General features: G+C 32.3%; 1 protein-coding gene across 2 annotated transcripts; it reads left to right on the forward strand.

Annotated features, from left to right (window-relative positions):
- Positions 1–384: 384 nt before the first annotated feature.
- Positions 385–25174, forward strand: LOC148620550 (opioid-binding protein/cell adhesion molecule homolog). Of its 2 annotated transcripts, XR_015920907.1 has the most exons (9): positions 385–629; positions 10642–10766; positions 15947–16157; positions 16582–16605; positions 17327–17626; positions 18620–18643; positions 19716–19876; positions 20334–20452; positions 24120–25174. XR_015920907.1 is itself a non-coding variant. In XM_088574184.1 (8 exons), exons 1-7 carry the CDS (start codon positions 539–541, stop codon positions 19856–19858), a joined length of 918 nt encoding a protein of 305 aa, XP_088430310.1. In that variant the 5' UTR covers positions 402–538; the 3' UTR covers positions 19859–19876; positions 20292–20339. The 2 variants fall into 2 exon arrangements, 1 of the variants encoding a protein (XP_088430310.1); XM_088574184.1 differs by lacking the exon at positions 24120–25174 and having other exon boundaries at positions 402–629; positions 20292–20339.
- The last annotated feature ends 1057 nt before the right edge of the window (positions 25175–26231 follow it).

Here is a 26231-nt window from a genome sequence, read left to right on the forward strand (position 1 = left end):
ATTTTGGAGGCATCTCACTCGTTGTATAGAAGATGCTGAACTCAAGTAATATTTAAATAATCATTGCAATTTTTGTTTGGTTATGTATTGTAATCTTGTTTTTATTTTTTGTTTTTAACTTTTATACTTGTTTATTTTTTCATTCGTTCTGTCGTATTTATTTTCACTTTTGTCCACTTTAATCTTATCAATATTTATATATATATGAGGAAATTTTCACAATATAATTTAGTAATTAATTAATGAAAACCCAGGTTTTACAGAACGGATTTGGCTTAAAGTAATAAGGGATAGTGATCTTTGTACAGATGATTGTATAGGATTAGGTAATTAACATGCCTTTCTTCAATTAGTCAATATGATACACAGAGAACGATGCAATTAGACACAGTAGGATAAACAGCACACAAATCATAAGCATGCGTCCGACTTACGCATAATTATATACTGTCTAATTCTGTTAGCAGCTTTCATTGATGGATTATAGAGCTGCAGTAGATGGAATTCACTTGTCAAATTATTTATAATCTGTGTCGTTATGGAAAGGTTCGGACTAATTTGGAATGGGTTCCAATGTGTGTTAGGATCAGTTAAGGATGCTATTGTTATTCAATTCATATTAGTTCTATGTAAGTATAATGGTACAACTATTTAATGATTTTGATAATTATATTAAGTTATTTTTCGCCTTTTTAATTAGTTTTAGTAAGCTTATAACTTTAAAAATAAATTAATTAAGAAATCACCAATGTTGATATAAGATTAGAAACATTTTTGATTAAATCATTCATAAAGTAATTGTGTTTCATAGCTTAAAAAATGTAACAGCATTGATCCTCAGAACTAAAGAGCCATGAAGTATTTTGGCAATTATATCATACATTATATCTGTAAATCGACTTGGTGTATTAGTGATTTCAGGTGCAATAAACAATTGTCACACACAACCGTTTACTAGTTCAAACAAAAAATAAAACTGAACACAAATAAATGAAATTAAGATATTTCTTTCTGTTAGGTTGAATCCAACACTTTCAAACAATAATTATTACCTCTACTGAATAATTATAATTTGTTACAGAGTTTCATGTATTTTCTTTTCGTGGCATATTAATGTGATATGTTTAAGCGGGTGTACGCTAACGCGATCTTTGAAAAAGGACCTTGTATATTGTTGAGTCTCTATATCTTTCCCATTTACATGTTGTTTATATATTAAAAATGAAGCATCTACGTAGTATAAAATATGTTCTTGATTTTTTTATAGAAAAATATTTGAAGAATAAAACAGAATGAAATATAAGACAACAGTTTTATGATCTGGAAACGTTTGACAGATCAGATTATAGAAATCAGATTTTGAATTATGAATACAATGCCCATGGGAGACAAGAAATATTCTACATTCGGAATTCTCATCAGATTTAATTTCCGTAACAATATTTACCAGTCAAGACGTAGATGAACATTCAATGCCTCTACAATATTATTCATAACATCGGTTCAACAATATAAATCATAACATCGGTCATGCAATATAAATCATAACATCGGTCATGCAATATAAATCATAACATTGGTTCTACAATATAAATCGTAACATCGGTTCTACAATATAAATCATGTTCAGCTTTGGTTTTACATTGTAAATCATGCTCGACTTTGGTTCTATAATACTAAGAAGAAAATATTGAATTTTTTCTTCAATATAAACTATGGCATTTATATAAGTTGTTTGTGTTTGATCGTTGTTTCAGCAACAGAACTAAAGCATTGAAAAAATCAAAAAGCAAGTTTTGCTTCTATTATTTTTTTTTTATTATTATTTTTTTTTATTTATTTTTTTTTTTACAAAGACAAACAAAATAGCAAACCAGCCAGAAGTAAAGTAATTGAAGTTTTGTTTGTGTACTTTTTTATTAGTTTCAAATTGTTGATAGGCTTACAAAATGTCTGCAATGTAAAACTCAATAGTGTAATGTACGTTAAAACCTGTGACGCCGATTGATTTGCACATAATATCTGTTACATCGCCCTGATTTAATTTAATTATTTAAAAAAAACATAAGTTGGTATTTTTTAAGAAGACGGTATTAACAGATTTCCCATTTGTTAGTATTTAAAACTTTTTGTCACTTGAAATAAAGAAGCGTAACTGTTGTTTAAGTACCGATAAGAGGAAAACCAGGTAACGCTAAATATATATTAGTGACTTGGCGGAGAGTTGTTAGTTGTATGTAAAGAATGCTGTTATTATAATAACCCAAATGTCGCCAAAGGGTATAATTACCGATCCCTTATTCACCAGGCACTCATTCTTCACATTTTTGTCATACTTTTGAATATCTCGATTCTGAAGCAATAGTGTACAGTTCCGATGGGGCCAGTATATTAAAACATTTGTGCAATAAACCATCGTTATAACATTTTGACGAACAGTACAAGTGTTTTCTTGTAACAGATACATCTTGTATTAAATTATTTTCTGAACAGTTTGTGTACTAATAACCTGAAACTTGTTCCTTAAAAACGAAAAACGGAAAATGATAGCCATAATTATCAACAAGAATCGTGAGAAACAGACATAAAATTCCTGGAATGACTTTGATTAAAGCAAAAAGCTGATATTTAGCCATTAGAAACACTCAGTGTCTATGTTACATTCAATGTTTATTTCTTTAAAGAGGTGTAATTGACACGGCCAATGTCTCGTGGCAAGATATGGATTGTTTCGTCAATAGAATGTTCTTTGAATTTCTGTCTAAATCAGGAAACATGATCTGATTGCAACATAAACTATCGTTCCATATCTCGTATCATACTTGATACATTACATGTTATACTGAAAGTCCTTCAACATCTTATACCACCTAAATAGTTAGAAACCATCAGAACAATGATGATCGGAACTCATTTTTCAGAAAGATTACAACTATTTTTAACAGAATCATTCTCTTATCTAACAAATTTGATTCTAACTTTTTTTTATCATGGATCCTATTGCTTTACTGTCACGCTTGGCGTACTCATGGTTCTCTTTTCTTGAAATGATCTTATATTGGAGTAAATGAGTAAATAACGGAATTATCAAATATGTACAAAGTTTAAACATTATCAACTCTTTTTGAAATCCAGAAGTGTATCACAACATTATATTTGAGTTATATGAAAAGCATAAACAAACCAAACTTACGCACAAAAGCTAATTGCCTTATTTTGTAAACAATGATACCATATAAAAATTGGAGATGTGGTATGGTTGTCAGGGAGATAGTCATCCACCAAATGTCAAGCAATGAACAATTAAACTTCTACAGATCACCACACGGTCTTCAATGACGTTCAAATCCAACACTATAAAGCAGGCTGTCAAAGATTCCAAAATAAGTGATTTGAAACTATTCTAAAAGACGAAAATCAACCTAATATACAGAAACAGCGTCTAACGAGTAACAACGACACCCACTGGAATACAGGTTCCTGGCTTGGGACAGACACAAAGTATGTGGCGGGATTAATCATGTTTGTAAGCGCTCAATCCTTCCCCAACCTGGGACTGTGGTTGGAAAATACAACAATAAAATTAACTAAAAGATTCTGCCGAATTCAGATTTAACTCTTGAGATCGATAGATAATACAAACATCTTAATAAATAGGAAAAAAGACAACAAACTGTACTTCACATCTTTCTGAAAATAAAATGCCCACCGCAATTTCTGGTAATAGAGGACGAAGCCTTCGTAATGGTATTTAATGCGAATTAAGTCATAGCTTAGAAGCACTGAGAGCCTGTTCTCAGTATCACTGACAAAAATCGCGTCTTTCTAAGCTTCCCATTCAAAGTTCGGTATTTCCATAACTTCTTCACTGAAAAGCGCTTATCATATGGTCTTCAATAATTATTTAAATTCTAATGCCTTTTTTGTCGTTTCCGACATAGTCCTTTTGGCTTTAGCCAAAACTGAAGTCCGCAATATGAACACTAAGTAATACCGGTCTCACTAATTAGCGACAAGAAGTGACAAGAACCATCAAGATGTCTAGAAGAATGCGGCTAGAGGAGGAAATAGAGAAAAGAAGATTTTTATATAAATCTATATATTCAATTTCGTCCTCTAATAGATAACACCTGCCTAATATAAATGATCCTCGTTATAACTTTCGGAACAGATGATGCCATCACAATTTCAGTTACAATGATGCACATCTAATGATCCCTTCACAATATCCTGTAACAATAACTCCTTTACAATTTCCGGTAACACAGATCATCATCATAATTTCCAGTAACAATAACCATCACAATTTCAAATAACAATGCCCCTATCACCATTCCCGGTAATAATAATATCATCACGATTTCAAGTAGCAATGATCCCCATCTTAATTTCCAGTAACAATAATTCCCTTCACAATAGTCGGTGTCAATCACCCCATCACAAATATTTCGGGTAACAATTATTGTCATTACAATTTCCGGTAATAATTATCTTCATTACAATTTCACGTTACAATATACCCTTTATAATAACCCCTACACCATTCCCAGTTACAATGATCCCAAATACAGTGATAACTTGACGTACATGACAATTTCTGGTAACTAGGATTAAGCACATTGCCAAGATCCATTCCATTGAACATACATATTTTTATTCTAATATGATGTTAGGCAGTACCTATAAGCTACGGAACTGTTGATAATGTTACTTGTATATCGCTGATACATGTATCTCGACCAACGAGAATTTGCGGGACCTCCTATAATGCATGTTGTGCGTCTGCGTTAAAAGTTCAAACAATCAAATCCTAAATGCTGACGTCAATTCCTAAGAAAATGTTTTGAGGTATTCCTGTTTTTGCAGATGATATATTTATATATAGGACGTCGCTGATGCTCCGTCTTTATATGTTCAAGTTCTGTCACTCGGTGTATGCACATTTTTATTTTATTAATGTATTTTTTTTTTTTTAAACTTGTAAAATTCAACTACTAATACAAATGAATGTTTAATCTGAAAGGAGGGGGTATTAATACATTGTAACACTCATTTGTTGTCAAACATTCAATGTTGACCTTCATTATTCAGTGAAATTTTCTGTTAAAGCTGTCTGATTTAATTGGTTATGTTAAAGAAGAGAAGATATTTTGTTTCGAACATTGGTTTTAATACTAGTCATAACTTTTCATCGAATTCATATTTTTAACTCTGCGATATAACAACATGAATGAATACAATTGCATGGATACATATTGATAATGGTAAACTTAACACTTAAATTTACGATAAATAGGGTGATTTTTCATTTCCCGGTGACGTCCCTTTGTCACAATTATATGATGGTTACATGCCATAATTTTAGATATCACAAGCTCGTAAAACATTCAGAATATTTTAACCGATACTAGTAACTCATTCTCAAATACAGATGTACTTGTAAAGGATTAATACGTGCGGGTATCTCTCACCCTTTGTTGTACGGTAATATTCTACTCAAAGCACGCTACACTCTTCATTTCGTACTTTATAAAGCTAGAACATCGTTGCTTCTAGCAGATAATTTGACTGTCTTTGGGGATATAAACCACAAAAAATCCCCAAATATTTTTCGTAAAACAGGACAAGCCTATCGTTTGCACGATATGAGTGACGCTGACCATCAGCTGACTGTTCCTATACTTGGTTTAATTTTCGTTTTCGTTCTAACATATACACTTAATACTGATGGGCCCGGTTTGCACTCATATGTGGAACTTGTAATACATGAAGGACTGAGGGGTTTCTTAACGCCCTTGGCTATCATTTGGGGTGTCTCTCGGACGGTTTAAGCATCGAAGCATTTGCTCAGTCCCAGACACATACCAGTGAATGTGGGTCATGGTGTATTCGGGGAAATTAGTTGTAATGTAACCACGTTCATTCATTAAATTCATTAAATGCATTATCACGTGATTTAATGTTGATCCGTGACCTAGTGATCCAATTTGTGATAGTGTATGTATGCTATATATTGTACAGCCTACAGCATTTGCTTTTTCTTTGACCTAGAAAAATACTTTTTGGGATAAAATCGACACTTTCCAGTGCATCTAAGACAGATCGGTAAGTCAACTTAGTGGTGTATGCCAATTAATTGATAAGAAATCTCCAAGGCTGAAAAATAATGTTACGTTTCCGATCACCATTCTAAAATTTCTGTAGGGTAGGTAGGTGGGGATTTATTTTTATCTAAACTATTTGAAATAAAATAAGTCATAGTGACACCAAGCTCAAAATACAATGAAAACCAAATATGCAAAACTAAGCATATAATAAACTTAGTCCACGGCCTAATCCATTTTGCGATTTTTCTTTTTTTTTCTGAAAGACAATCGGCAGACTGTTTAATTATATATTTTTTTTTTCAAAATCACAGGTAAAAACTTTTGGTTTGGTTTTTGGGTTTTCAAAAGCGGTTTTGAAATCGACTTTTTTTCAAATTGTTAAATATTTTTTCAATGGAAAAATGCTCATTAAGCAGTCCAGGAGGTAGGTAGATTCTTCAAATTGCATTTTAATAAGAACACAAGTTGAATATGGTCCATATTTCTTCACATTTTGCTGGAGGAAAAATTTGGGGTCCTAGGTTAAATAGGACCTTCCTTTTACATATCTTTTAGGAATGTATGTTCCATACACGTACGCATGTGCCATGTATATGAACTTTTCGACATTTTGTGGCAGAACACATGACATTGAGGAATACAGTGTACATATAAGTACATTCCCGAGGAGCTCCATATAGAATCTTTTATAACACTTAAAGTTTACTTACCATTTTTCGTTTATAGAAAACTATCGCATTATGACTCAATGTACATGTTATTGTGTGTAAATAGTTAATGAACTGATTTATACATGTACAAAAGTACATAAAGGGTTAACTGGCTTTTGAAACCAAAACACTTAAATACATGTATAAACACGAACAAAATCTGAACTTGAGAAACATGCTGATTATTTTTCAGGTTTCTGTATATATGTGCATGTATTTGTATTACTCAAAATTCTCCCTCAGTATCATATGTAATAATTATTTCGAACACTACTTTTTCTAAAGGCTTCCTTCGACGGAAAAGATTAGAAACGCACTACATGTAACGAATAATGCATCACCTTCAAGGTGGGACGATACAAAATGGTCTGGCTTGCTGACGTTTTCATCCTGGTATGGTTGTTGTCTCTTTGAAATATTCACCATACCTATATATTTGTATTTTGGATTGAACCAACATCGATATTTGAAATGAAAATAGAGATCATGGTTCTCGATTTTTTTCAATATTTTATTTTTTGCGGAAAATAAACAAGGACATAACAAAAAAACTATTGTTTATATAAACCATTAATACAATAGTCGTGTTGCATATTTGTAATAGTTGGAAACTCATACGTGAAATATTTAGACACAATTACTAGGTTGTTCAAAATTAAAAACAAATTGTCGGATTAGGTGGTTGTTATACTTCGTGTAGTCTTGTTATATAACGTCCTATTACTCTTACCGGATCATCGTTTGGTAACGTCCGACCTATTTTAGTAGAAAAGAAGTGCTCTTAAAATTGACACGTTACTTTAACCACTATATTTAGACAATAAATACACTTCTAAAGCTACCCTGTTTGTGTATGTACATACATGCATATCTTTTCCTCCTCAAAAAGATTTATCTCCTTGCGACCACTCTGTGAGCATGTTTGATTAGAAAAAGCAATTGTTTGTAAGTACAATATTGGCCTGGTGTGCATCTACTATGGCAAATTTGTTTTCATAACATGTAAGTAAATATTGCACTAAAGTCGTAATTCTAAATGAAAGATGATAACAAAAATACTGCGCTGAAATACAAAACTCCGTGCATAGTCCAAAGAAGGAAAGTCCATATACCAAATGGCAATCGAAATGGGAAACAACGGCAATGCACATGACTTGGTACATGCATTTTCCGTTTGAAATCTTTGGTTAAACCAGGTTTTATGGCGCAGAATATAACCTCCCACTTCCATTAAAGTTAGTTGTTTACAGTTTGTTGCAATACAAATTTGTTGGCTTTTATGATACAGCGTAATTAGCGCGTTACCACGTTAAAACAATTAACATATTAAAATTCAAAATTATGACTGCATGACCACTGCTACGCTAACACATGTGGATAGCTGTACAATATTTTGTTGTATTGCTGTGTGTAAACAGCCTGAGAAATGAACACATATTATTTTTTACCTGTGCAGTAACATGATTTGGACTACTACATTGAATAGTCTAATTTGATGTGTTGAATCATGTTTGATAACGTTTCCCTGACGGATTGAGCGCTTTGAGGTATATTCTACAGCATAAAGCTTTACCTTTTGTTATAGTTGTCAAAGCATGATGAATTGATGACTTTGTCCTTTAATTAAATTGTGTTCTGTAAATATATATATATATTCATGATTTATTATTTATGAGCTCCCTTTCATCGTGTCGCATACATGTATGGAAAATGTGTTTTTGATTAGATTACAACCATGTTCATTATTGTATCGATTAATTTATATTTATCACCGTACTAGTATCTTAAACCCAAATCCTTTCTGACTGAACAATCAATTTGTTATATAGGAGAAACATTGTTTCATTTTTTTTTCGCCAAAAGCACCATATTCTGTATTACACCAGAACGTGGGTGAAAATAACCTTCGACTTTTTATCCGAGGCCTAGAATTAATTACTGCTCCGACATCAGAATCGATTGCACGTGGTAGCTTGTGACAGTTAAGTAGCTATATCGGCATTACAAGTTTAATGATTAGTTGATCAAGAGTTATAATTTAGACATCGTAGTTATGGCTAAACAACTTAATCAACCGCTAGTATCACTTAAGCAAGCCTCAATTAAGTCCGAATGATCTAATCTCCCATCGTTCAGCAGTCGGTTCTCTTACAAATAAAAATATCAAAGTTACCAAAATCGTTATGCAGAATAAAACTCATCTTCCGTAAAAATAGGAAACTCGATCTGTTCTCCAACTTAGATCTATTATTGTAACCTAGGAAGTCTTTTTTAATTCTCGCATTAAGTAAGCCATGATAAACTTATGTATAAATGAAAGTAGCTGACCTATTTTTTCAAAAAGACTTGGTGATTTTAGTACTACACTTGCACTAAATACTTAAATTTTCAAAACTCAATTTTAAAACCAAAAGAAACAACTTAAAGCGTTTCTTTCGAAAACCATTTAGAAGTAGCTATGTTGTGTCTGTGTAAGGAAGCGTATACGTGCCATGTCTTTGTGAGTAATTTCCATGTTTTACGAGTTAAATAAACGGGTTGCTGCCTTGCAACTCAACAATTTGCTCGTTGATGTCTTGAAATACAATATTTCAAACCAGATAAGAAAATGCTCGTTGAATACACGGAATGAATTTGCTTTAAAAAATTACATTTCATATGATATTAAACTCGAGTTACTTGTTACGATCGCGTAACCCAATTTATTATTTGCTTGTTGTGTGTTCATTAATCCGATTAAGTTAAATATCGCATGAAGTGTAAAACAATCATTTGTGCTATGTTTAATAAGTAACATTGCGTTTTGAGACACCAACGAGCATTTTCTTATCTGGGTTTTTGAGTATTTTAATTCGTAAAACGTAGAAATAACTCACAAAGTGGTGCATGACACATATACGATTCCATATTTGTGTGTGTGTGTGTGTGTGTGTGTGTGTGTGTGTGTGTGTGTGTGTTAAAGTTAAGTTGCAATCATAATTATGTTCAAAGGTAATTCGTAAATTTACCAGATAGAATAAAAACAATCGCTACAATGCAACACCTCTTTCTCACATAAAAGCTCGTTTTTGATGATATCAATGGAGATGCAAAGAGTCGTTATCTTTTATCTATTAGTCGCCTATCAACAAATGGATAAATGTTAGACTAAGTAATTTGTATATTTACAAGGGTTGACTTCAGTGTGTTCCTCAAATAAGGTATCCTTTTTTTCACAGAAACCGCATCCGTTCGTGTCACAAAACTAACCGTCTTTGATTTCCTCTATATCTGACCTGTAGTCTTGAGTAGGTTAAGTTCTCTTCGCAGTAGCTTATTAGGTTGTAGGGTAGTAGAATGAAAGCGTCCGATGAACGTACGGTAATGTCAAACTGGATATATGTATAATTGAACGCGTGACCCCGAGTACTAGATCAGTGTCAACAGTATATCGAAACAGTCTAAAGATCCACAACTTTATAAACATGTTTGTATCAAAATGACGGTTTTATATTATAATTGAAAAAGGGAATCCTACCAACTTCAAAATTTCAATGAAATATAATATTCTGGCTAATTGGAGTTACTTTCACAAAGGACCTGTGACGAACGATTGATATCCATCTGTCTTAATAGCACGGTCTGAAACAATTCATATGACAGGATTGTAACTAAGGGCATTAATACACAATAGCATATAATTCTTAAGGTTGACAATTTCATGCTGGTTGACGGGCTTGCTTTTGTTTCATTTTATAAATATTGATGTTTTAATCTGATTATACATTTATATGTTTTGTTTTCTATTGTAATTTTTTGAAACTTGTCTTTGTTGTGTTTTGTAGGTTGGCATGTGGCCTCAATGTCGACATTTAATCCAATATTCAACGGAACGCCTATTAATGTTACTTACTACACAGGAGAAACAGCAACATTACGATGTTCTGTCAGTCACCTTGGTCCAAGCAGGGTAAATATCAAATAATTTATATGTCATAAAGCCAAGAAATTAATATGTCTGTTTAAGGTAACTTTGGATAAAAAAGGGTAGGTAGGTAGGTAAAATAATTTTATTTTTATAATTATTTTATATAGACATTAGTGCTCAACTAAAATGACTGTTCAGCGGCTTTTTATAACAAAAATACCAATAAAATGTGCTAGGGTAGGTAGGATAACATTAACAAAAAATTTGGGGGCCTAAAGAAACCTATAAAGCGAGTTCTTTTAGTGAGATACATGTACATATACACTGTCATTATATTCACGTTAGATCGATTTGACTTGCATGTACGTTGGATAATTCTCTCGTTTGAATAACTGTAAAAAAAAGTACATATGTCTTATATGTGGGTTACAACTTGTCCCTGACACATCAATACACCACCAAAAAAAATTATAATAATAATTGAACAGTTATTACAAGTGATCGTAGACATTCAAATTGAGGCAGCAACTGAACTTCGTTTTTGTTGTCGAAATGACTGTATTATGGCTTGCTGGTTTTTATATACTGTGACATCTTTCAAAAGACTACAAACAGAAATTCTTGTATCGAAGTTTAAAGAAAAATGCTATGGCTCACACATTGTTCATGTTAATGAGCTACAATTACATGAACGGAAAGGAATAAATATATTGGTTTATAGTCAATTGAGTTTTTTAAACGTTTTTTAAAGTTTTTGGGTGGAATAAAAGAAGACACACCTAGTGGATAAAGCTTACCTTTTGACACTAAGATATATCGCTATAATTAAAATGTATACATAATACGTTGACATATTGCTTTACTGAAATATATGTTGCATCTTACTTGTTGAACCAACTCTGAAAACTAATAGCATATTGTTGGTGTCTATCTCGTATCTTATGGATTAAAGTGATGCTTTAAAAGGGAAATAAATGTGTTACCATTTCATCTACAAAGAAAAAGAAATGAACTATGAATACGTGAAAGTTAGCATAGTGTAACAAAGAATTTTCTTTTCGTTATTTCAAACATATTTTGTAACTTCTATGTTACGTTGCCAGCTTTCTCCCATAGTTCATTGCATGTAATTAGAATAACACCTTCAGGTCAACCGAAACCAGCTTTCAAGCTAATAATTATACCTTGTGACACCCACAAAGATTCTTTTCACGTTTTTAAGATGGAATCCAGTTGTGTTGTAAAAGCATGTAATTGTTATAAACATTCTTTGTTTAAGTAACATGAAAAGCAGAGATGACAATGTCATAACCCTTTCAAAGACATAATGATAAGAATGGAAATGACTTAATGACACTGCCGTCATCCTAATTGATATATAAATTCCACAACAGTTGTACCAAAGATGATGTCAAATGATATTTTCCATAAATTCAGAACTAATGTTCTTAGACAAGTGCCAAAATTGTCATTTCACAAAAAAATATAAATGTATCCTAATGCTTCGAAGTCTAAAGACAACAAATAAACCAAACACTACTCTATTCTGTTTTAATGGAATTATATTGAACAGCAATTCTTATAAAAGAATGACATTTTTTTTGCACGGGACTGCATGCTATTGATCACCTAGCTGCTTTGTAACGTTAACATTTGTGTCCTGTAATACCGTTACCATCCCCGGTCAGTAATGTTGACAGGAAAACTAATCTACAGCGGATGAAGTTCAGACGGCTCATTATTCTACTGTCACAATGAATAAAAGAAACGTATGGAAGCATAATTATCATGCAGGTCACAGAAAAATTCTATTTCCCAATAACACATGCTTTCTCTGTTCCAGTCATTCCCAATCTTTTTGTGTATTCGTACGTGCGACTGAAAAGTTTATCATTATCAAACACAAATATTTATATCCATATAATTTGTTTATGACACTTGGAAGCCTTATTCTAGTATTTCTATGTTTGGTATATTAAAGACACTTTTTATCATTATGATTCTAAATATAGTCTAGCCAATGTCAGTGTTTCCAAGAGGTGGCCATGAAAATGTGCCATCACTACCAGTCCGTCTTCTGGGGTCGTTATGGAACTGTACAATCACTTCCGATCTCCGTTTTCTGGTGTCGTTATAAAACTGAACCATCCAGTCCGTCATCTGATGACATTATGAGACTGTACCATCAGTTTTCTTTTCCGTTTCTTTTAATGAATTTACATAATGTTCTCACTTTTGATTTTTTCTTATTAAGTTCACAATTTATTGAACAGTAACCGTGTTTTTATTCAGGATCAGATTGTTATCAAATTTGTTCGGTTGTATCAAAATTACAGGACAATTCAGAGTTAAGTGGTTCCTTACCAATTCCAACACTACACTAAAGGTATATTATTTTTTTTATTTCTTTTGAAGTTTTGCCACCGTTCACTTTAAAGAACGTAGCCAAAAATAATACACTTTATTATCATCAATTGGTTTGTTGTTTAGTAGAACAGAATACCATATTAACATTATAGTACGAGATATGAAAAGTTGGTAAAGTCATAAAATAAATAGAACCAACATAGAAAAGTCATGACAAAGCCTGGTACCATGTGTTTGGTTCAGTGTCTATCTTGCAGATTTTACATGTTTACATGGAATTTACATGTACACTTCATGGTTAATAAAGTGTAAATTGCCCCCAATTTTTTTCACATAACTTGGTCAAAAAAATTGAAAATAATCTTTGCATACTGAATTATTGCTCATTTGCTTTTGTTACTTTGTATGTATTATTTTAGTTACTTTGTGTTCTTTGTTGTGTATGTCTGTTTTCCATGTCTGGTCTTTATCCCTGGATTACATTATTTTAATTACCCTATAACCTTGGTTTCCTTGATTAAGGAACAAAAGCATGTTCGAAAAATTGTCTTTACATATGAAAAGGTGATTTTTTTTTACTTTGTTTTAAGTTAGCTTATATAAAAAGAGTAAAACATAAATATTCGGATCATATAGAGCGCCAAAAAAACGGAACAGTAAAATTCGAGCAAAGATGTGGTATAATATTTTCAGACCTTGGCTTATTATCAAAGGACCTTTGTAATATTCCTTGGGATTCCGACCACATAGTTTGTAACCATGATATCCTTTGGTATATCCTGCAATTCTTATTAGAGTAATTTATTGAAACTTTGTAGTAACCATTACCCAGCTGAGTGGACGGTCGTACTAAATGTACATTTCCGTTCACAGATATTTTATTTTGAGCCTGTTTCTGGAGTTTTTTCTTGCTTTCTTGAACTTTTTTTTTTATGAAAAATTGTTATTCCAATGTCATTTGACGGGTACTTTTGTCGATTTATCTTATTTTTGAACAAAGATTTTCGTATTTTTTTTTACATTTCATGTTATGAAACACATATATCCCGTTCACACTTAAATATTTACGTCATGGCAACCCTTGGTGAGTTAATCAAGGTCATTTTTCTGTGGAAGGAAAGTTGACAATATGGAATGAAAATATGAAAATTCATCGCGTTTGTCGCATAGCTTGGTCAGTAGTTTTCCTTAACCATCTATCTCTATGTGTAGGTTAAGGCTAACTTCACAACTTCACTATGTCTGTATAGCCTTTACCTTACGTTCTTTGGGGTAGATGCGATGTATCAAATCCCCGAAACAAGAATTGGGTATTGATAATATCAGTGCCTTAAATAAACTGAGTGTGTATGAAAGTAAATGGTCTGTGAACCCAACTCACTACCTAAGCAGGTAAATACCTGTGACGTAAACAATTTTAATGACAGTTAACGGAGATCTTAAACATTGTGTTATAGACACATGTTGTGTGTTGATCATGAACACTCAACTGCAAAACAAAAATATTTATAAACACTGTAGTAAGAAACTACAAAATAGAAAAAAACTTAATATTTTTTTGTTAATTCCGTGTGGGTGTAAAACACGGAGTTCTTTAATCCAAAATCCCTCCCGCTTCACCCTCTGTAGATCGCTCCAGACCGTGTTTTGTTCCACGATGAAGATTTTCATTTTGTGGAAATCATTGAGGCAGTGGTTTGGTAATCTGAAGTGTTGACTCACTGGGAGTAAAGGCTTTTTTTGTTAGGTCGCTCCTGTGTCCGTTCAACCGCTTGTGAAAAGGCTGTTTAGATTCACCAACATATTGAAGGCCACAGATGGGACAGTGGAGCAAATATATTACATTAGCACTCTTGCAGTGCACGTTACAAAATATTTGTGACTGTGCTGGTGGATGATGACGAATGGTGCATTTGGTTGCAACATTTGCACCTTTTGACACCACAGGAGCGACTCTCGCCTGGAGTCAAGTTGGGCTTAGATATTTCAGCCCTCACAAGCAGACTACGCAGACTGTCTTGCTGTCTGAAAGCAATCATAGGTGTTTCGGGAAAAACTTTGGATAATGTTGAGTTTCTCTCGATAGAGGCCCAGTGCTCACGAATGGTATTATGGCTGTTTTTAAGGCAGGGGTGATATGTTAGAACACAATGGGTTCTTTTACATTTTTTCTTTGCCTTGTACTGTAACAGACTACGTCTTGTGATATTGTGAATTTTTTTCAACCTTTCTTTTATGGTCTTGTATCTATATTCCCTTCTTCTTAAATTGTTCTTCAGTTGACCTAGACGTTTTTTTTTAAAGATTTGTCATTTGAACAAATGCGCCTTAGCCTAAGAGCTTGACTAAATGGTATACTCTTAGTCAGGTGAGATGGATAACAGCTCTTAGGCATAAGATATTGATGATTGTCAGTTGGTTTAAAGTATAGGTCCGTGGAGAGCTCTTCCCCCGATAAGGTGCTTTAGGTATCGAGAAATGAAATGTTATTTACAGATGTTTCGTGAGTGAACTTAAATGAAGGATGTTGATTGTTGGCACGTGCGATAAAATTGTTTAGTTCTTCTTTTTCATGTGTCCACTTCATATTCACGTCGTCAATAAACCTATTCCAGGACAGAGGTTTTTTCTATAGAGGATTCAAGTAGTTCTTTTTCAAATTTTCCCATGAAAATATTGGCATAAGACGGAGCCATTTTGGTAGCCATTTATTTGTAAATAATAGTCTCCATTAGAAGTAAAGTTGTTCTTTTTAAAATTCATTATATATATATTATATGTCCATGGCATCCACAATTACTATTAAATTCAATATTAGCATAAACATATTATAATGATTTAGTTTGATCTATTAGGTAATTTGGAAGAAAGAGGACCACCTCTCTCCTTTGACCATCGGCAAGTTTGTTTATATTAGCGACAAAGAGTACAGTATTAAACATATTCCTTATAAAGATGAGTGGAATCTTATAATAGAGAATGTACAACCGAGTCATGCTGGATTTTACGAGTGTCAAATTAGTACAAAAGATGACGTCAAAAGATATGTACATCTAAATGTGATTGGTAAGTATCTATATGATATTGACGAGAGACAGTAAAACAACGGAACTTAACGTTAGTTAACATCTGGTAGCCATTACTCACATAGTCCAAAGGACAATTATTGTCATGGTGTAATTCTATTAAATAATTTATAATAAACAAACGACACAGGTTAATCATTTGCAGCTGGCAATAAAAAAGGAAACGAAAATATCAAAACTTTTTTGTTCTATTCTTTGGTGTATCAGCTTATAACCAGAGAAAGTAAGTATATCGCTGTAGCATTTCACCATCGAAGTTACTACGAATAAACCATTACTTGTTACTCCCTCTTCTATATTCAAAATGACTCAATGCAAATTTAAGTTTAACTTTAAATATAAAGTTTAAAATGTTGTGAATATTTCAGGAAAGTTTCTTAATTTTGTAATTTATTGTACTGTAGATGAGCCTGGCCATGATAGACAGTGTAAGTTCGTAAAATGAATATGGCTACTTCCTTATATAATCCATATATTTGAAAATCAATTTACACTTTTGACTAGAAAATATGGTGACCCGAAATTTGTTGCAAAACAGTTCTAGCATATCAGGATAATATGTGACTTCAAAGTAGTTGCAACATAAGATATGTTGAATGTAGTTTAGGGGAATACTACCTTAATATTAAAAGCCGAAAGAGAACACACAAGAATCGAACAATGAGAAAATTCGGAAGTAGACTTTCAAAATCACCAATGGAAATTCATGTTGAATAAAGGAATTAATTTTGCGAAAAGCCTATGCTCAAGCCTTTTGTATTTTTTGTCAAATATATTCCTCTTCTGCTGGTCAAAATGTAATAAGATGGACTTAAATGACTTGATGTGATAACAGAAGATACTCCCCATGATTCAAATTAAATCATTTCAATTTGCATTTTTATTTGACTTGGATTTTTTTCGTTCAGAAAAAAAAACTATACTTATCATTTTGCTGTTCTTTTTGCCAGAATACTTTACAAAATCCCTTTAGAAATGTTTTACAGCTAAGATTTTCTTATATAATACACCCAGTAGAGTATCGAGGACAGCATTTATCAAAAAAAAACAAGAGAGGAGAACTAATTAAAACAGGTAACTAACAACACAAGTGAATATAAAGGTATGGAGAGCAACAGTGATGCAGACATATCAATTTGTTTACTTCAGATATTAATATTACTGGACCAAGACAAAGCCAAAGAGGCCAACATGTCAAATTGACGTGTAATGTCTCCGGTTTCAGGAGTACTCCAAAACATATCAAATGGTATCTGAATGGTTCCACTATAGACGGCAACAAGAACATAAGAATTGTAACTTATCAGAGATCCGATGTTTTCTCACTATTTAGTGAATTGGATATCACAAAAGTAAATGCAATGCATGCTGGCAATTATTTGTGCCAAGCTGTTGTACAAACAAGATTAAAAATGGCCAAACACGTTTTAGCTGTTGACTCATTAATGCGTAAGTAATGATAGTTACTGGTTTGTTGTAAGCTTAATATCTACATCCAATTTGTTAAATTAAATGGTTAAAACTACTTTTGTTTTTAACGATTTAGTGTCTAAAATGTACAGGAACATTATATATCACACAAATCATATTAAACCACTTTTTGGTCGTTAGGGGTTGCCTTTTATCTTGCTCGACACAATAAGTGAACCATTCAATAAGCTGTTTAAACAGAAATGGTATTGACTGTTTAAAACGTACATGTATAATACTCAAATTGTCATTCAATTAATTACATTAAAATTGTAAAACGCAGAAGAAAACAATTACATGATTGGAAAGATATTCAACCGCATAAATTTCTCTTTGTTTGATTTGCTATGATTCCGCCCCAAAGTCAATAGTGTTTGAAATGTTGGTCATTAATGTGTCTCCGTGTCGTTATTTGGCTTTTTAGTTTATTATGAAGGAGTGTCATCGCTTCGTTACCGTTTTTATTACTTTTGTTGTGGGGCCTTTTAGAACTTACTTGAAAGTGTGTTTACTCAAATTGAAGACATTTTTGTGATCTCTGTAGTTCTTTGTCATTTTCATTAGGGTTCATGGTGCATTTCTTGTATTTCACCATATCTCTTCGTTTTTCTACTGAGCGTCAATAGTATTGTTTTCTTCTGTGGTTAATATTACTATCAGTATCGTTTGAGTATAAAATAAATGTACAGCTATTAAGGTAGTTGTTTAAATAAATGTAAAACAAAATTAAAAGATAGAAATAAAAATTAATTTACTTAATATGGATATGTATATATATTTTGACTGATTCTAACAATTTTTTTATTATCTTTGTTGTATAACACATAAGAAGCCATTGTTTACGATTGTAATGATTTTCCTTCATGTAATCTTTGTACCCTTGATTACTTTTTTATTTGAGTACAAAATGAAGTTATGATTGTTTATTGAATAAAAAAAGTCAAATGTTAACGTCGTCTTTTTCTTTTACAGTTGATGCAAAGCAAAGTAAACGTGGTAAGTGTTGTCTGACAACCTTACTGCAAATCATAGAATGAACAAACAATTCCAAAAATAATAACAACAAGGTTATAACATTTCAATATTTAGAAAAAAGAACTGAATATAATATCAAGATTGATCACACGTTGTACAAATGACCGTGAACGAACCAAATATTTCTTGCCCAAATATTACATCAGATTTTTAGTGATGATGTTGAATGACTTTACTTGCGAATTTCAATTTGATAAAATTATAGGTCATCTGATTTCGTCCTAATGTTTTTGTTTTATTTTGTAAGGTTTTAAATCGATTAAAAAAGAAAAAAAGAAAACTGCATTGCTCGAGCAGTTAAAGACATTGTACATGTATATACATTTGTCCCGCTATAACCTTGGTTCCCTTGATTACTCTTTGTAATCCACACTTATCAGATATGCATTCTTTTGGGTTTTTTTTAAAGAAAATTTAATATCGGTCATTTTTATTTCATGTTAATTGCAAAAAGCTAAAAATTCAATTACACTAAAATGACTATTTTCCCGCTGTGTATATCTTCTTTAAATAGGTTTTTGATAAATGGTTATAGTGTTTATAGTTATGTCATTTGTTATTCTACTTTCAAACATTCTTTTAAAATAATGAAAAGATAAAAATGTCTTACATTATACAATTTGCAATTTTAAGATACATTTGCATTATCTATACAGATTTGAAAGATGCTCTTTTTATTACACTTAGGACTCATATTGGAACATGTAAATCATATGAAATTAATATGAATGGGTTTATGTCTTCGTATCTAAAGATTATTGCTATGTTTTTCGTACTTTTTAAAAACATATGAAAACATATGTCGCTTTATCTCCTTATTTATCGTTCAAATTTCCAACACTGTTTTTGGTTCATGACATTCATAGAGGAAGGAAAGTAATAACGAAATATTCTTTTAAAGTATTTTATAAATAACGCGTCTTATTCTTTTAAAACAAAAATATTAACCAAATATGATACCTGCGTTTACATAACTTAAATAACATGTGTATTATTTAAAGTGAAGCAGTCACAAGTAGCTGTATATTTTCAGGCACTGTAGCTGATGTTACAAATTTTCCTGAAGTGCAACGAGGTAAATTACACGAAGGAAAAAACAACGCTTCCATTCCTACATCAGGCTTATATTATCTGTTGTTGTGCCTGTTCATAGTTTTTCGTCGTCTAGAAAATTAATAAAGACTTCATTTTAAGGTATTTATACAAGCTTTGGCGTAACATTAGTATTACCAATAGTAAATAAATCTGTAACCAAGGACAATTTTCAATAGAATACAAACTTTGCACATACAAAGGGCATTGTAGATGTATTTAACATAAATGCTACTTGAGAAAATTATCGTAGGAGAATTTATTTTTATTTTATTAACAAAGACTATTCTTTAAAAAATAAAATATCAAAGTTTTAAGTATTAACAAAAAACGCCCATTTTCTCCAAACAAACTACTCTGTCTATAATATATGCAGGTAATGATATAAATTTAAACGGCAACATAAAAAATCAAATTAGTATTTACACAAAATGTATTAAGTTAATATGGACGACAATTTACACTCTATGTTCTAGTTGGTATGGACCATTCTAGCCAATAATTACTTATGTTCTAGGTTGGTATGGACCATTCTAACAAATAATTAGTTATGTTCTAGGTTGGTATGGACCATTCTAGCCAATAATTAGTTAGGTGTCTAATTTCGAATAGAATCCAATGCTCTACTATATCGTCATCATAAGAAAACTACGCAGCCAAAAGATGGCTAAACACAAGGTAATTCTGTAGTATGTAAATATAATAAAAAGTAAAAAAAAAAAAATATATTAACACTTAAAAAAGTAGGTATGCAGTTCAGAATATGAAATAAATATTTTGTTAACACATTCAGAAGATGATATTTTGTAAAAGCTATAGAAAGATGGTATTTTGAAAACACTTTAGAAATTATGTCAACAATATAAAGAGTAAGTTTTTTTTTTTTTGTTAACACTATAAAGAGTAATCAAGGGAATCAAGATTATAGTGATAATCAAAAGAATGTAATCCAGGGACAAAGACCAGACATGGACAACAAACACACACATCAAAGAACATAAAGTAACCTAAAATAACGATATTGTGTTAACACTATAAAAAGTAGGTAATTTGTAAAGAATATTAAAAAAAGATTGTATTTTGCAAGCAATCTAGTGTTAGATTGATTTTTGTACATATTACAACTTTAACACCCAAGAAGAAAAACTAAAGGATTTTCTTGGATCTACTTTTTCCAGATTACTTTGTTTTCCTAAACTTATAGTTCATAAATTAAAAAGAAAACAGTGATTTTAAACGTGTCTTCTAGACATGATATCATTGCATTCACTTATGTGAATTGAGTTTCAAATTTTAGCTTATACTTTATTTGAAAGCTAACCTACGTTACGTTGGCATTATGTATTATTCTTAATTTGAGCTTTGGGACAAGGCCATGCAAACTTAATATCAATTTATATCTTAAAAAAATTTACTACTGCGATGTATCAATATATATTTTGATAACAAACTTATTTTGTTCGTAAATGTCTTCTACCGCGTAATAACGAACATGACATGAGCCAGTATGTGGCGCTTTTGGTAAAGGAACAACGCGCGTCATTCTAAGTTGGTGACAAGTGGAACCCAGCATTTTTGTTCTATTATACCCCCAACTTCAGACAAATTTTGGATTTATGAAAGACAGGTTTGTTTATTCGTCCATCCATATATGTTGTAAGTGCAACTTCTCTTCATCTGCTTAAATAAACTTTATAGGAAGTTGAAGCATCGATTGTAGTAGTACTACCTGAAAGTTTTTGAAACCTGTTGGTTGATAATCAAACGTAAGGTTGGTTATGATAAAGGTGCATTTCTTAAGGGGATGTCCGGTGGGCTGGCGTTTGCACGATGTTTCAATTAGAACTACCAATCTTCAAAAACCTATAATGAAGAAGGGTATATGTTATGCCCGAGCTTGCCGAAACTACGCAGACTTTTTATATCGGGCTAGAATTCTATCAAATAGGCTTATGGAACAGTGTTATGTTGCTACAAGATTGAAGTCATCACTACAAAAGTTTTATGATCGTCATCATGAACTAGTGCATCGTTACGGTGTATCCATCTGCGTTATGAAAACTGATTTGTTCAACGTCTCATAGTTTTCCTTTCCTCTTTTGACTACCCTGGACTTGACTTTTTATGAGCAACTCGGCGGGTGTTTCTAGAAAAGCAGAGGACGCTTACCCTACCGGTGCACCTGGTCCATGCTCTCAGTTTATAGTGGAGTCATAGTTGCTCATTTGCTTGTGTTACTTTGTTTGTATAATTGTCTACTATACATGAAAAATATGTTGTCGTACCAGCAGACAAAGCCCAAAACAACATTGTTTTTGTCTGCAAAACGTTTTATATTCAATGTTTATTATCAGAGGTAGACGTAGAAAATAATAGCAGTAATAAGACCTACACTGCTACCACTCTCTCCAAAGAAGAGATTGTAGAAAACCATATATCTGTGCTATCCTCTTTTGGTCTCTCTACCAAGGACGATGATTGTGATTTACCGTCTATGTACTGGATTCCTAAACTTCACAAGAATTCATACTAACAACATTTCATAGTTGGATCTGCAAAATGTACCACCAAACCTCTTTCAAAACTTTTAACTTCTGTACTCATAACTATCAAAGAGGGTCTACAGTCCTACCACAACACTTGTTACTCCCGTAGTAGTATTAATTCAATGTGGATCCTGAAAAATTCGAAAGATCTTTTGGAGACAATCAGTTCAAGACTATTATCTGAATATAATAGCATTAAAACCTATGATTTTTCAACACTGTATACTTCTACTCCCCATACTCAGTTAAAATCCCGACTTAAAAACATTATACATCGTTGTTTTTCTAAAAAAGATAAGATGGTACACCTAGATACAAATATATAGTTCTTGGTAGAGATTCCTCATATTTTGTAAGAAATAATTCCAAATCATCTTCCAAATATACAGAGGAAGATGTTTACAAAATGCTGGAATTTTTAACTGACAACATATTTGTCCAGTGTGATGGAAGTGTTTTTCAACAAACGGTTGGCATTCCAATGGGAACAAATTGTGCTCCTTTACTTGCTGACTTATTCCTTCACACTTATAAGGCTGACTTTATAGCTGATCTGATCAGAAAGAAAGAATATCGTTTGGCTAGATCCTTCAATCTCAGTTTCCGCTATATAGATGACGTATTATCTTTAAGCAATCCTAATTTCGGGGATTTGATACATCGCATCTACCCAAAAGAACTTGAGATAAAGGATATTACAGAAACTGTGAAGTCAGCCTCATATCTTGACCTACACTTAGAAATCGATGGTAAAGGAAAACTATTGACCAAACTTTACGACAAACGTCATGACTTTTCATTCAGAATTGTCAACTTTCCTTTCATCTGTGGCAACATCACTTCGGCTCCTGCGTATGGAGTGTTCGTATCACAACTCTTCCGTTATGCCAGAGCTTGCTGAAACTACACAGACTTTTTGTATCGCGCTGGAACTCTAACAAATAGGCTTCTGGAACAGGGTTATGTTGCTACAAGATTGAAGTCATCACTACAGAAGTTTTATGGCTGTTGTCATGAACTCGTGGATCGTTATGGTGTATCCATCAGCACCATGAAAACTGATTTATTCAACGGGTCATAGTTTTCCTTCCCTTGTTTGTCTACCCCGGACTTGACTTTTTATGAGCAACTCGGCGGGTGTTTCTAGAAAAGCAGAGGACGCTTACCCTACCGGTGCACCTGGTCCATGCTCCCAGTTTTTAGTGGAGTCCGAGTTGCTCATTTACTTTAGTTACTTTGTATGTATGATTTTAGTTACTTTATGTTCTTTGTTGTGTATGTCTGTTTTCCATGTCTGGTATTTGTCCCTTGATTACATTCTTTTGATTACCGCTATAACCTTGGTTCCCTTGATTACTTTTTAATTACTTTATGTTCTTTGTTGTGTACGTCTGTTTTCCATGTCTGGTCTTTTTCCCCGGATTACATTCTTTTAATTACCAGTATAATCTTGGTTCCCTTTATTACTCTTATATATGCATTTGTCATACATTTACAGACAACTGGTTTCTCATTAACAATTCTCCATACAATAGATTCATTAAATGCAGGTATTTATTTGCAAGATGTTCCTTTTATTAGGTATGATATACACTTAGGACTCATATCGGAACATGTCAATCATATGAAATTAATATGAACGTCTTTTCTTCATTGCATAACAATAAAGCATGTTAGGTGTATATATAATTTCGAATTTAAAGCGTTTTGGTAATACTTGTATGAAGATTTTAAATAATTAAATTAAATAACTTAAAAAAAAGTATGGATATTTGTGAATATTTACATTTATTTTTTAGACATGCAGAGATGAATGGACTGTTTTTAGTTTGTACAGAAACATAGGAATCATGTGTGCTATCTTCATATGTTTATTTAATGAGTGAGAGGTTGACGTTGTTAACCTTGTTAAATAAATTATCATCCATACAATGTGGTAATGCCTTTACTTTACTTATTGTATTTTCACATGCTTCCTGGTTATAACAATTTATTGTCAATTGGTAATTTTTCATAAAAGAGGAAGGCATATCTGATATTTGCTATGTTTCTATAATTTGTACTGCATAGTTCATGTAACTTAGTTATCCTTTTGAGATTTGAAAATAAATTTGATTATCTAAAAAATAAATTAGCGTTTTTGTTAAAGATTTATATGAGTACTCCATTGTTCTGACCAGTGACTTTTCAAACAATCGTCCTAACGTTATTTGCAACTGTAATTGTTTTGCGTTGTAAATCTTTGATTAATTTGTAACCCCTACATCTTCAGTGCGCCACAACTATCGACCGAACCAAGTTTACATAAGCAACTTAGATTGACTTTTATTTCTTTATTAGCACAATCATGTATCATTTAATTAAAATCGTGAAAATGCTACATAAACAAAATCGTATATCTGTCGTTAGATTCATTGGCAAAATATCAGTCAAGACATTAAGCATATAAAAGAGATGATAATGTCTTCAGGCAGTACGTTTTATAAGAAAACTTTCGTTTTCGACATTAAATCAATATCTTTACTTCAATGTTTTAACTACATTTCAACGAAGACAGCCTTTGAAATGGTATCAAGTAACCTTGGATGAAATGTGGCAATAAAATTAGTAAATTGTAATTGTTTTCTAGGAGAAATATATCTCCTGATAAGTTTTGTCGGCATGGTACATTGTTCATTTCTTCTAAGTTTCACATTCTGTAAATTTCTTGTTATATACCATTTTAAGCCGATCTTTACGTTGACATTTTATCATCTTGTTTCCCATGACATATTCTAAATGTATATGATTTTTAATGGTCTGATCTTTCAGTGTTAAATTAAAGAGCAAGAGTATGCCTGCAGAATAATCTTGTTATTGCATCTTTGATTTCTGTGCCTCTGAAAAGAAACTTTCTTTGCCGATAAAAGTACCAAAGGAAACTTTATATTTTTATAACATTCAATGATATTTATCACATGAACATTTGTTTTATTTTCATACCCCCGTCTGTCTGTGTAATGGTATACCGATGTCCGTACGTCGTCCACACTTCGCAATGGTAACTCAAGAATGCTCCCACCATGTTTTGTGTTTAATGTGAGCTCCCTTTCAATTTTTATAAATTACCACGTTTTTGTTTTTGAGTTATGGGACTTCATTCGTAAAAAAATGGGGTTATTTAATGTTGTCAGGCGAATAACTCAATAACCCTTGTAGTAATGTTTTTTTTTAAACTTCTGTGAATTCATTATTCATGTTGATGTACGACCTCTTTCAATTTTTGTATATTTCGGATTTTACAATTCAGAGTGTGTAAATTTGTTCTTATTAAGGGAGGTATTTCACATTTTTTAGACTGTTAATCAGTATTGGGTGCACCCATTTTCATGAAGTTTTAAAATTTTAAAAGCAATTTATAATGAGTTTCTGATTTTCCGTTTTTGAGTTGTGGGACTTTATTTATACAAAAAGTAATCAAGGGAACCAAGGTTATAGCGGTAATCAAAAGAATGTAATCCAGGGACAAAGACCAGACATGGAAAACAGACATACACAACAAAGAACAAAAAGTCACTAAAATTATACATACAAAGTAACAAAAGCAAATGAGCAACTCGGACTCCACTAAAAACTGGGAGCATGGACCAGGTGCATCGGTAGGGTAAGCGTCCTCTATTTTTCTAGAAACACCCGCCGAGTTGCTCATAAAAATCAAGTCCGGGGTAGACAAACGAGGGAAGGAAAACTATGACTCGTTGAATAAATCAGTTTTCATGGTGCTGATGGATACATCATAACGATCCACGAGTTCATGATAACGACCATAAAACCTCTGTAATGATGACTTCAATCTTGTAGCAACATACCCCTGTTCCAGAAGCCTATTTGTTAGAGTTCCAGCGCGATACAAAAAGTCTGCGTAGTTTCGG

This window comes from Perna viridis, chromosome 3 (genome assembly GCF_037379345.1).
Source record: "Perna viridis isolate PV_CMFRI_1.1 ecotype Kerala chromosome 3, ASM3737934v1, whole genome shotgun sequence".
Classification (NCBI taxonomy): domain Eukaryota; kingdom Metazoa; phylum Mollusca; class Bivalvia; order Mytilida; family Mytilidae; genus Perna; species Perna viridis.

Bases quoted from the DNA above. Each gene is read 5' to 3' on its own strand.
- LOC148620550 (XM_088574184.1), top strand. From the start codon at position 539: ATGGAAAGGTTCGGACTAATTTGGAATGGGTTCCAATGTGTGTTAGGA. The intron at 630-10,641 runs GTAAGTATAATG...TGTGTTTTGTAG, and splicing joins TCAATTCATATTAGTTCTAT to GTTGGCATGTGGCCTCAATG. The intron at 16,158-16,581 runs GTAAGTATCTAT...ATTGTACTGTAG, and splicing joins TGTACATCTAAATGTGATTG to ATGAGCCTGGCCATGATAGA.